The following is a 13,005-nucleotide window of genomic DNA, read 5'->3' as shown; positions in this document are numbered from 1 at the left end:
ATATAATATTGTTAAAAGAGTATTAATAGTATTATTATACATATTTTGTTTTTATCATTATGAAGTGTGTTAAAATAAAACGCTTTCAAGTGCCTATTGATTATTATAGGTTTGTGAGGAATTTACAATTATAGCGTGCTACGTTTCAGAGTTCTAGTTGCGCCTATGACAAAAATAATTACTCATAACTATACAATATGACGTTATATTCTTCTAAACAAGACCGGGATCTTAACTTAGGTTCTTATCAATGATGCTCCGTGGGCAATGTTTACTAATCGTTAATCGCTAGTACTTTCAAGCTGCTAACCAAATGTATTAGGTATAGTAGCCAATGGACGTAGTAGTGACGTCGTTATAAAATATGAATTCAAAAAAAACTTTTTTTGGGATAATTATTAATACTATTATTATTATTTATAATCAACTAAATAATTGTATGGGTACGTATTTTTTATTTAATTTAATAATTTCTTGGATTAATTGTTGATTGAATACGAAATATGTGACTATATTGTGACTTGAGTATAATATTAAATTAAATTGATTTAAGTTATAAAGTTATAAATAATTTTAATCAAGTTATAAGTATAAGTGGCCCAATTTCCTGTGCCCTTTAATCGTTTCATATTTTTGTTGTGACCCGGGTAATAAAAGTGTATAAAAATATTTTGTATAAAAAACAGGTAGATAAAATGTGGCTCAAAAGCCAACCGCCCGTTATATTATTATATTTGTTTGATACCCATTCATTTTCTATAATTCCTGCAGGATATACCACTGCACTTGTATTAATTTCATTGGTCTATAATTACAGAATTATGGTTATATTATACGAAAATTGGTTAGTAATTATAATTATAAGGTCTAATCTAATATAATACTGACAGTAACTACTTATATGGAATCTTAATAAGTATTTTAATGCTTAAATTATCCAATTAATTTTCTTTAAATATCCATAATACAGGCATTCTCGTTAGAGGCGCATTCATTGCCAGTCCCAATAATATCTTAGCAGGCGTGGGTCTAGAAATCTGAAATGTCGGTGAGGGGGAGGCTAAATTGTTTTAAAAAAAAATACAATAGTTGTAATATTAGTACAAAATATAGTCGATTATCTATAACATAATTATATAATATATATGTTATTTTATTTTATATTATAAATACATGTAATTTAAGAAGTATAAACTATTTAGGTTTACCTAATTATAATATAAATAAATATGTATATAACATTTTCAAAGGGGGCCGAAGCCCTTTAGTAGCCATACCAGATCTGCACCTATATTTTAGTATGTGCGGTTACATTAAAAATAGGTAAATATATCAACTGTGATTAAGACAGTATAAAAATTATGATATTTTGTAAACATTGCCCAAGTGTAGTCAAAATATGGCGCTGCGCATCATAATATTATTATACTATCTATAAGTTCTTGTATCTATAATATGGAATCGGCTATTTAGTATTATAGTTAAAATATGTTGTACGACATGTTGGTGCCCGACAACGACAATGGCCACGGCGTAACGATAACGATAAGTGATAACGATAGTGATAATAGGTATATTATAGCGAAAACTCGTCGCATCGTCCGTCGGAAGTATGGTGTTAATACGATTATAATTATTTATCGGCGATGACTGCGATCGCCGAGATACAGGACCAATACCGCGCACATGCGGGCGGCGATAACCGCGATAATAATATTATCATAATTTGGACGACGACGTGTAATTATTAATAATATACTCACTTCCCTCGCCATCACTCCATAGTATCTCGAGCCACGCGGTTATATCAGGCCCCGGCCACTCCGCGGCGTGACGTTTGTCCGAGGTCGCGGTTGACGGCGGTACGCATCACACCGATGTCTACGGTTGCCGTGTTGACGGTGGTCACGGTGGCGGTCGCAGTGGTGGTGGCGGTCGTCGTCACGATGGTAGTGGTGGTGTTGTTTTCACCGCCGTCACCGTCTCTCCGCGGCACCACCGCCGCTTATGCGAGCGTGTATAGGGCGTCGCGAGTGCACCGCCTGCAAACGAGCAGCGTCACAAATTAATATAATAATATTGTTTGTTACGCCCGCGACATGACGACTATAAGAGAAAAATGTCGAAATGTTGTATAATAATATTATGTTACAAAAACATCATAGCGTTGTCGGTTTTTATTCATGAAGTACATTTCAGTTTAATATCGGTATATACCGCACTATTATACCTATATCTACCGTCGTCGGTGATTGGTCACGGACGCGTACGCACACCGCTTGAAGGGCATACCGTCGTTGGCACGAAAAAACTTATGTTATAAAATCCAATTTTCAAGGAGAAAAAATACAAATTGCCAATTATTTACAGAAAACTTTAAAACTACCTATATAATATGAAGTCCTAATTTGAAGAAAAAATTGGAGTAAAAAATACAATATTTGCGTAAATGTTGAATGTTATTGTAAATGTTATCATGACTCGTGACTTATGACTCGTTTTAGATTTTATGATAGTTCGTTACCAAACTTACATAGGAGATTTTGTGAATATAGTTGGTATCATATCATCATACATTTTTAATCACATTGAAGGTATTTCATAAACGGCTCAAAGTGGGTAACACAGTGTGGGAGATTTTATTTATTATTTTTAATTAATTATACAAAAAAAATAGGTGATAGCACATCAAAATATGATAGCTTATTTTTTCTCTTAAAGGGACACCAAACGTCCAAATCTCATAATCTTAAATTTGGCACATAAAAGGTTATGTCAACGACAATACGTCGCGTTTAATACCGAAAAGAATATAACGTATATCATTCAAAACAATAAATTAATATTAAAAATATTTTGTGTATCTTATTCAGCGTTTATATCCGCCCATCATATGCGCGTTTTTTAAAATAGGTTTCAATATTCATCAAAATGTGCCCACATTAATTCATATATTTTTATAATGATGCAGACATCTGCATTACATTATACCGATTCCTGTGTTTGATACATAATATTATGGTGCCGTCGAATGCCGGTGTACCGACTACCGGTGTGTTATTGTATTTTGGAATATATAATATCGCGGTCATGACGATATTATAACGATATTACCATGGTATAAGTACCGGTACTACGTGGTATATGTGTCAGTATCGGCTTTACTGTATTCTGGAAAGGTACAGGGTATGACGGTGTAGAATAATAATAATTAAAAAGTTCAACACTTGTCTAACACGGTATTATGAGAACACAATAATATATAATTTTAATGATTCAATTATTTTAAGGCCGCGGGTTGTTTGAAATCGGCCAATTAAATCACCTGTCATGTAACATCGGTCATGTATCGTATATTTCATGCATCCAGGAATTGTCAAACTGTACTCCTTAACTAAACCAAACCGTTCGAATTGCACTGAGTTTACAAAAAGCTTAAAAAGATAGTAGGTACTTAGTAAATGCACTCAAGTTAAAATCAGGTAATGTTCGAATACACTCAATCAGCTCATTCCATAATACTCATTATAATGCTTGAAAATATTAATTTTAGTTGGTAATATTATTGCACGCTGCATATAAAATTTACTATTAAGTAATATGATTACGTTATTATAGTACATAAATAATTAACATAGAAATAAACATAAATACATAATATTGTATACATATTGTATTTGACCATATTAATATGTAGTATTTCGACTGTAGCTATATTAATTTTTAAAAAATAACTCATTATTTATTAGGTATATTATTAATTATTTATAGGTTTTTATTTTTAAATTGTATAGCTATGTAATAAGTAAAATAAAAACAATAAAACTTTAGCAGTAGATATAGCTATTAAAAATAAAAATTTTTCTATTCACCGTCGATATTCGATAATAAATAGGTTTTATGTTATACAAGCGAAACGAGAACAATTCAAACATTACCTTATTTAAACTAAATGCGAATCGGACATAGCCATTTTTGAACCCGGGTGCAATTCGAACATGACCTTTTTCTGTGTCTAGTGCAACTTGACATAAATAAGTGCAATTCGATATTACACAGTCGCCTGTCATATACTGGTACCAATTCCGATACCACGGTATAGATACTGGTATCAAATTTCAATACCATCAACTCTACAAAAAGTGTTTAAACACGGCTAATATAGCTGCTAATATCTATATTATCGTCATTGACGCAACTATCAGTTTGACTATTAGTCCAGGAATGTATTTAGATGTGGTGAGCGGGTAAACAGGGGTGCACTGGTTAGAAATTTCTTAAGAATTTAGGGGCGGCAGCATTTCTGTCTACAACCTACAACAATCGAGATTCATCGTTATTCGTCATCCAAGAGACACAAACATTTGTCATCATAACCACAGTTTTGTGTGATTATTTTATTTATGAAATATATTATTTCATTTTTGTCATATTGCTTGGTAAAATATTATTGATATGGTCTAGGATATAGATAATATACAATTAGTTTGCTGCTGTATTGTTTGATAATCAAAATGATCTACCTATTTGATTTTATGAATCTAATTTATTACTATAGTTAAGTACCTATAGGTAAATAATACTTAAATAGATATTTCACAATTTTATTATTATTTTTTATTTATTTATTTATTTATTTTTTTTTTTTTGTTATTCAAATAAATATACGTTACTTAGTGAGTTATTTTATTATTGTTCTTAAAACCTATTAGTTTTTGATGGTTGTATTCATTGTTCGAGACTTTGGTTAAATATACGATCGGACTAGTTTTTAATTCTTGTAAATCAATATTGGACATTAAAATGATTGGAGAAAGAATAGAATTAAGCAATGCAACTTTTTTCCATGGAAAAAAACATTAAAAATGCACAAATCGTTTCTGAAGTATCAGGTACTATAGTACCACCTACCTTAATCAGATAATTATTTTATGACGAAGAAATATGAAGATTTGACATGTCTATACAGTATCAAAGTTGAATATTTGTAAGTTCTTGGAAAATTTTTTTATCGAAATAGTTGCAAGTGACACATTTTTTTAAGGGGGTTATTAGGGGCGTCATCAAAACTTTACATAGAGCGTCAAAACTCTAAATACGTCTCTGGATTACCCAACCAAACGCAGATTTAGCCCTTTCTACCAATTTGAATGCTTGCTAGTAAACTATTCATGTGAAATGTACAGACAATCATTACATTGCTATTACATACATTTTTTTGTTCGGACTTTAGCCAAAACACTCCCCTCTTCCCTAAAGACTCTCAAACCTAATTTCGTTAGCGTCCACCGTACTACTTCCTGTACAATATTCGTGTCTGCGGATAAAATTTGTAAATAATATGTAATGTATTATAATAAAACGGTTTGTTTTTTGTTTCAAAATTCAAATAATATATTCCATTGGCATCATCATTACCCACCCGACGTAACCATCCTGAGTAGCTACCTATAAATTATACGTATTATCTATGTTAATTTCTTGTTATAGGATGATACGGATTGACGACGCCAGACGAGGACCCATCCTTTTGGTTGTACTCATAATAATAAACTTAATTCTAAATAATATTATGTTAATCTAATAATATTTGTCATACCTTTCCGTACCTACTTTTGGTATATACCCACAACATAACTATCATCATTGCAAAACTGTACATTACAGCAGCACGTTGTAGGTACATAATATATTATATATTATTCGAATGTAATAATATTATAGGTATTATCATGCATCATTAACTGCCGTATGTATATACTATTTTAGCTTTTGGACCCAGTATTTTCGAAAAAAAAATTACCGGCAGTGCTGAATCTGAAAGCCTCTGGAGATTAGAGCACGACAACTAATATTGCAGGCCCCTTAAAAATAATTTCTATTTAAAAGTTCATTTGATGCATTCATTTAATTTTTTTTCGGTATACAATCAAAGTCAAGACGGATGAAAAAAAGAAAATAAATTTCAATTTATGGTTCATTGAAATCGAGTCACGCAAGTAAAAATATAAAACTAAGTTCATAAAAATGTAAAAGATAGGGCGCGGGTGATTTCTTAAAACACTTTTTCCTGGCTTTATTCGATGATTTAAATATTATGGTTAGGTACTATAATTTTACAAAATTAGGAAATCTAGGACATAAGCCCGAGGCTCCTAAAACAAACTCGGCCTCGAGGCCTCTGTTTGTTGCACCTTTATGTTCACCCCCAACGACCATCCTCCGTAAATCCGGCACCGAATTTATAAGACGTGTTTATAATGGGAGCGAGTGCATAGCGGACGGTCAAGCGCCACTCGTGAAGGTCACGCGGCCGGTACGGTACAATATAATATATTATATTCGTAGATAATGTAAGTGCCAGAATATCATAAAATATAATATATTTAAAATATTATATTAATAATAAGAATAATAAAAATAATAAAATTAAAACTCCATAACATGCTTACGTGTTCGCGAGTCGGTCACGGCGACGACGACGGCGGCGGCGACATGTGTACGACAGAGCACCAGCGGCAGTAGCGGCGGCCCAGTAGCAGCAGCAGCGGCGGCAGCTCCCGAGTGGCACCCGTACAGCAGCCGATCTGTTGGCCGGCCGACGGGATAGCGTGTACTGCGGGGCCGTGGGCCGTGGCCGCCGCGTGTCGAGCGCTCGTCACGGCCGCCGGCGGCGGCGGGGCGGCGCGCGCAAGCTCGGGGGCGCGGTGGTGCCGCAGTGCGGTCACAGGTGACGAGCCAAAAGTTCTCTCTCGGGTCGACCGCTCTCCAAAAGCGCCCGCCGCCCCGGCCGTTGTAATGCCCCCATCTACCACCCCCAACCCATCCACGCACCCTCCCCTACTCCACCACGTTCACCCGCAGACGAAGATTTTCGCTCATTTTTTCCGTTTTTGTTCTTTTGCTGTATGGTTTTTCTTGATACGAGTTTTCGAATTTAAGTAATAATAATCATTAATGCCGTCTAAGAAGCTATAACGTAATAATGTATAGTATTATTATAACCAAACGGATCGAAAAAATCATACACGTAGGTGTTAAATAAAATCTGCATAATATTATTATTATGATTTAATATTAAGTACTCATAGGTGGTACAAGTTGAGGAAAAAAATTAACTCGAGTTAAGTCAATGTTAAGAACGTATAACGTGTTATAAGTCAATATAATATTATTATAGTTAACAAACGCAACATGTTATTTAAACTAAAAGTTTAAAGTTAATATATTATATTATTGAGAAAAAAAATACAAATAACTTTTGCAGTTGTTAAATAAGTTAATTATTGTTTTTTTTCTATTACACGCACAATATATAGTGATTGTGTGCAACTTTCAAATGTTTTAAATTATAACTAAAGATGTCCTGAACAATGCATCCTGCTCTTCCTGTTTGTTACAAATTAGCCGTAGTGGTTTGGGCAATTACAGTATGTTTGTGTCGACTATGTTATTAAATTAAGGAACATTTATTTGTTCATTTTCATTTAAGATCATTGTGTACAGAGATTGCAGCGTGATTAAACAAAACAATTATTAATTAGTCATATAGATTTCATATACAGTTGCTATATATATATATATATATATATTATGTGTAAACGTGATTTTCAATAAACGCATGTAATTATATAGTATTTTCTTCAAAGTTACAAGAAAATTAGCCAAGTTGTTATGACAGAGCCGATATAATATAATATGACTTGAACTACCTACTTAGTCATTATATAAAACGTATTGATATCAGAGAATCTCTTGCCTAATATTATGGTTTGGTCGACAAATTTACTTTTCAACTCGGCTTCCACTCAGTGACTTATCGTAGTTAATATCCTTTTTATATCCATTTTTTTTTCTGTTTATGTTCGGGTGGATATACGGGCACAGTGCGGTCCTAGCAGGATCGTTCACCACGTGTTTTTTTAAGTTTTCAATAGTACCTATTAATTCTGTTCATGCTTGTTATTATGTTTTATGACGTATGTCCCCGCAGAGATATAAATACGCGCGTATAATAAAATGTAAATTGCATGTTGCTTGCGCGTGTATCTTATACATAATATACATAATACTTTATACATAATACTTATACATAATATATTGTATACGCCATACGAGTTCTACGCAGAACGCTTCTGCACCTCCTTCGAAAATAATATTTATATAATAATAAAATTATAATACAACCTACGACGATATAATATTATTGTTATTGACAATAACGGGTAACGACGCAGTAAATAACAGTATAATAATAATAATAATAATAATATGTACCTAATCACAGACGTGTGTATATTGGTGAACAACCACTCGTGCCGTCAGACGAATCCACGTGCAATCACCGCGTGTCGGTACCGGGACGGATGACGAACTCACTGATCGCGGTGGGGCGTATAAAATATTATATGAATAAAGCATTCGGTATTTTATCGTTATGATATTATTATTTCGTACGCACACGCGTGGAGTGGTATCTATGTGTACGATGACTTTACACCTGAAATAACAATTTTAAATGAGCAATATTGTCAAATCCCCACCGCGTATTATATGGCTGCGATATTATATCTATAGGTATAGGCACCCAAGGTCCCGTATACAATATTATAATAATAAAATACCCGAGGCTGTATTCATAATAATATTATATTGATACGCCCCCCCCCCCACCATCATGGCGATTTCGGTCCGAAGTCATCCGCCCCCTAGCCTGGACGGTGCCACGCGGTGACGTGAATTCGTAGTCAAACGGCACGCGGCACCACGAATTTCGTTTACCTATATACATAATAATATTATAATATACCTAATAATAATATATTATACGACAGTAGGTACCTACATCTGCAGCTGCGATCGCGGTATTATTATTTATCGTCGCATGCCCGGTTTTTTAGTGTGTTCGGTTGGGGGAGGGTGGGATGGTGCTAAGTGGACTGCAGCCCGCGAGAGCCCACATGGTTTTGTGTAATTTATTATTTAACAGTAAACACGGAAAAATCAATGGTAAAAATATTATCGAATGGGTAGCTAAAATATTACAATAATGCTGATGGGTGTACTTACATGTAATGTGGGTTATTAGGGATTATACGTCAAATATTGTAATCAGTCCATGGCGAATTAAAAAGGATTTATATAAGAGTGGTTTGGTAAAACGTTACCAATTTAAATTTAATTACCAATTATTATTATCAAAAAAGAAAATTAATACCGCAAAATCATTTCAAAAAATTGGCGAATGACGGCTTAATAACTGTTGAACATAATATTAAATGTTATAATTTAATAATAATAAAATAAAAACAATTACTTATTATATTTATTTATTTGGGGCCCCCACAATATATTCCAATCAATGGCCAATACCTAGGTCCTAGATAGTATACATAATATCGTTATCATATCGCATAGGTAACTTACTCATTTTAATAGTTAGAGCTAGTTAAACATAATATATTTTAATATTATATTCTGAATCCGAATATTATTCAGAGTATTTCAATTTACAAAAATCAAATTTTGGACAGGCGTAATCCGCTTATCTAAACTTTAAATACCATTATAACTCATACCAATATAGAAACCTTCTCTTGCAAAATTCGATTTTTTATACTTCAGAGTACTCCAAAATAATATATTTTGGAATAAGGATTTAAAATTGGTTGTTGTCATTACAAAAGTAATAAAAAAACATAGAAAAACCAAATACATATATTCGTTTTTAATAACTTAAAATTATGTAAAAAAAAAAATTTTCAAAAACGTTAAATTTATCATCCATAACACATCCATTGTATAGTAATAATATGCAAATTAGTAGCGTTCTGAGACTGTCATCAATGGTTGGGCTCAGAAATAAAATAGAATACCATTTACAGCAAATATTTAAAGGTCAAGTTTGGGTTCCAGGTTAAACCATTGAATTTAGTGTAAGACACCACGGATGTGGTGTTGGATTGGAAAAACCTTTGCGTTTGAAAATGTATTTATATAAGTGTTATTCCAGAATACGGAATACGGTGGTGTAAGGCTGTGGATCGTATATTATTGTACGAGATACAACGGATTGCGATTCGGCAAAGATTTTGGCAAACACCTCTGCAGTGGCACACACAAATAAGTACAGCTAGGGTGTGAGTCGTTGACACGCTTATCGGAATGGATGATGCGGGTGGCTGGATGACTCATAAATTTACTTGTAGATATTTTTTTTTAGTATGAATTAAAAACTATATTAACTATTATTAATAGTGTTAACGTAAAAAAGTTGATCAAAACCGTTTTGTCTGTATTTGTATTTATTGAATAATTTGGGGCGAGTAAACATGGTAATAATAATGTTGCAGACACCCCTCACAGCAGGAAACAAGTGTGCGTCACTGGTAATCACGTCAAGTGAGCACACGATATACCGGGACAAAGGTTTCAAAGTAAAAATGCAGTAAATAAATAAATGTATGAATATTTAGCGAAATTTCGTGGATGTTCCGAAAGCTAACGGTTTGCGCACACTGTTAACTTATGTACGGCATAGTTTAGACATCGTACTTTGTTCGTTGCCAAAATTAGGTCAATTTCAACAGCCTGCAGACCTCGCACTCGCTGCAATATATATACGTTAGAATTTAGCGACAAACAATGTCATGATTACAAAATAGGAAGACACTCCCTCGCTACTGCAGGAGTAAATAGAACTTTAAAGAAACTTAAAGCCCTGCAGTATAATTATTATTGGGAAGAACTAATAGACTGTTGCTATATATTTTATTTAAACATTTGAAGATCGAGTGCATTGACAAAAAAAATATTATATTATGGACTCGCATATTATGTAAGTCGGTGTTAATATTATTTTTACAGTACGCATATATTAATAATTGACTTTGGAATTTGGATTGTACCAATAAATTATTATCGAAATTATTAGCGACTGTCGTAATTGAACATTGGTCCGTATGAATAATTAAAAACAGGGGAAATCGCTCTGCCGTATAGTATTATAGTCATCGTCGACAGGTCATAGTTTTTGTAGTTGTAATGGATGTGTTGAATTCAATGACGAATCATATTATTATTATTATTATTATTATTATTGTATATGAAATACGATACTGAGCGGAGACGGTCAGTCGGCCTATATTTCTGAGGATATTGCACTGTAACATTTATTACGTCCTATATTATAATATAAACTAGATATACACTATATATATTTTATACACAATATATATAATTGATCATCACAAAATAATATACACACTCGACATTATACCTATGTATATATACAGGACAAGCCAAACGTAGAAACATGTAGTAAGATTAAATCTACATTAAAGTTAAAAACAAGACTAAAATTAAATTAATTACTAATACCTAACTTGCATTGTGATCAAATTATACAGATCAGTGATCATCTAAGATCACATATAATGGACGCCGAAAAATGGGTCGTGGTATGTAGTGCACATTTGATTACTGGAGAAATATTCAAGAAATTATTTAGGAAGAAGGGATTAGGAAAGGGAAAGATGTACGAGTGTGATGGGGGGTGGGGGACTTTGAAGGAAATTTGAGATATAGGACTAGGAGATTTCGTTTTACCTGTAAGGATATTTGAAAGGAAAAAGAGATGGTACGTATGTCTTTAGCAACACTGAATAGTTGTAGCACATTTTGGACTGGGGAATAGTCGGGTGGAGGCTGAGGAATGTTGAATCTAAGAGCGAACATTCAAAGGAAGCGCTACTGAATCCTTTCACTCAAGCGACTTTAGGGGTAGTGTTAATTGAAATACCAACTTTGCATGCCCCATTGAAAATTGCGGGAAGTACGAAGAATGAAGCCAGTAAGCTTAAATATGCTCTTAAAATTTTTTTTTTAATAATACAAGGTATTGTTGGCGGAAATTAAAAAAAAAAATTGAGCGTAAGTTCATACAATTTTTAGATTCTGAGTGGAACGATGAATGTATTGATTTTACAATGATGTGTGTTTTTTTTTTTTTTTTAAATTTTTTTTTGTGTCTGTGTACACGATAAGTAGTCGAAATAATGCTTCGATTTTCAACTTCAGTATCTTGTTCGATTGGAAAATGAATATCGTTGGTGCATTGGGGAGGTCAAAATTTAAAATTCCCAGTAATTTTCAAAAGCGCAAAGAAAAACCAAAGAAAAATTAAGGAAAAACGGGAATTTTTACGCAAAATCGATTTTTCACAAAATTGAATTTGGTTTTTAGTGTAACTTTTAAAAAAATTACCGTAGATACATGAAATTTTGACTGAATGTTTATATTAGCATTTTCTATACACCATAATATTTTCAAAATATTTTGACTTATTTTGAGCTCTTTACGGACATTGTCAGTTTCCAATATTATTAGTTTTTTTTTCTAAAAATATCAATAAAATTTTATTTGTTGATTAAAAAAGCTTGAAAATTTAATAGAAGGCTCCAAGTATATTGTTTCAAAGGCAGATGAAAAATATTAAAAATTCTTAGTCACAGTTTTTTTTTATAAGCATTTAAAGTTCAAAAATTGAAAAAATATGGAAAAATCACGAAAATTTGCAAATTATTTTGAGTTAAGAATTCGAAAAAATTTTTCTTTTTAAATCTAAGATTTTAAAATGTAATACAAGATTCCTTATAGAATAATCTACCTTTATCAAAAAAAAATGTCTATAAGAAACTCAAATTAAATTTTTATGAGCGTTTGAAATTCATATTTTTACAACATTTGGTATTTACTCGATTTCTTACGTAACGATTTTCTTATTTTGTTGTAATTAAAAAACAAATGACTGTAGAAACTTGAAAATTTCACTGAATGTTTATATTAGCATTTTCTATATACGATAAAATTTTGAAAATAATTTGACTCTTTTTGAGCTGTTTACGGACATTGTAAGTTATCAATATTTTAAGTTTTTTTTTCTATAAATATCAATAAAGTTTTATCTATTGAGCCAAAAAGTGTAAAAAATTAATACAGGGCTCC

At 32.4% G+C, this 13,005-nt stretch overlaps 1 protein-coding gene across 2 annotated transcripts in view; it reads right to left on the bottom strand.

The window, feature by feature from the left end:
• Window positions 1-6,606, bottom strand: part of LOC100169054 — a 130,138-nt gene extending 123,532 nt beyond the window's left edge. For both annotated transcript variants that reach the window (XM_001948474.5, XM_016807172.2), the window contains exons 1-2: window positions 6,453-6,606; window positions 1,764-2,042 (exon numbers count right to left, since the gene is read on the bottom strand). In XM_001948474.5, the coding sequence (XP_001948509.2) occupies window positions 1,764-1,775 (12 nt within the window). In that variant the 5' untranslated portion in view covers window positions 1,776-2,042; window positions 6,453-6,606. The remainder of the gene's footprint in view (window positions 1-1,763; window positions 2,043-6,452) is intronic.
• Window positions 6,607-13,005: the final 6,399 nt, after the last annotated feature.

Source organism: Acyrthosiphon pisum, chromosome X (genome assembly GCF_005508785.2).
Source record: "Acyrthosiphon pisum isolate AL4f chromosome X, pea_aphid_22Mar2018_4r6ur, whole genome shotgun sequence".
NCBI classification, from domain to species: domain Eukaryota; kingdom Metazoa; phylum Arthropoda; class Insecta; order Hemiptera; family Aphididae; genus Acyrthosiphon; species Acyrthosiphon pisum.
This window is presented reverse-complemented; position numbering and strand designations above follow the sequence as displayed.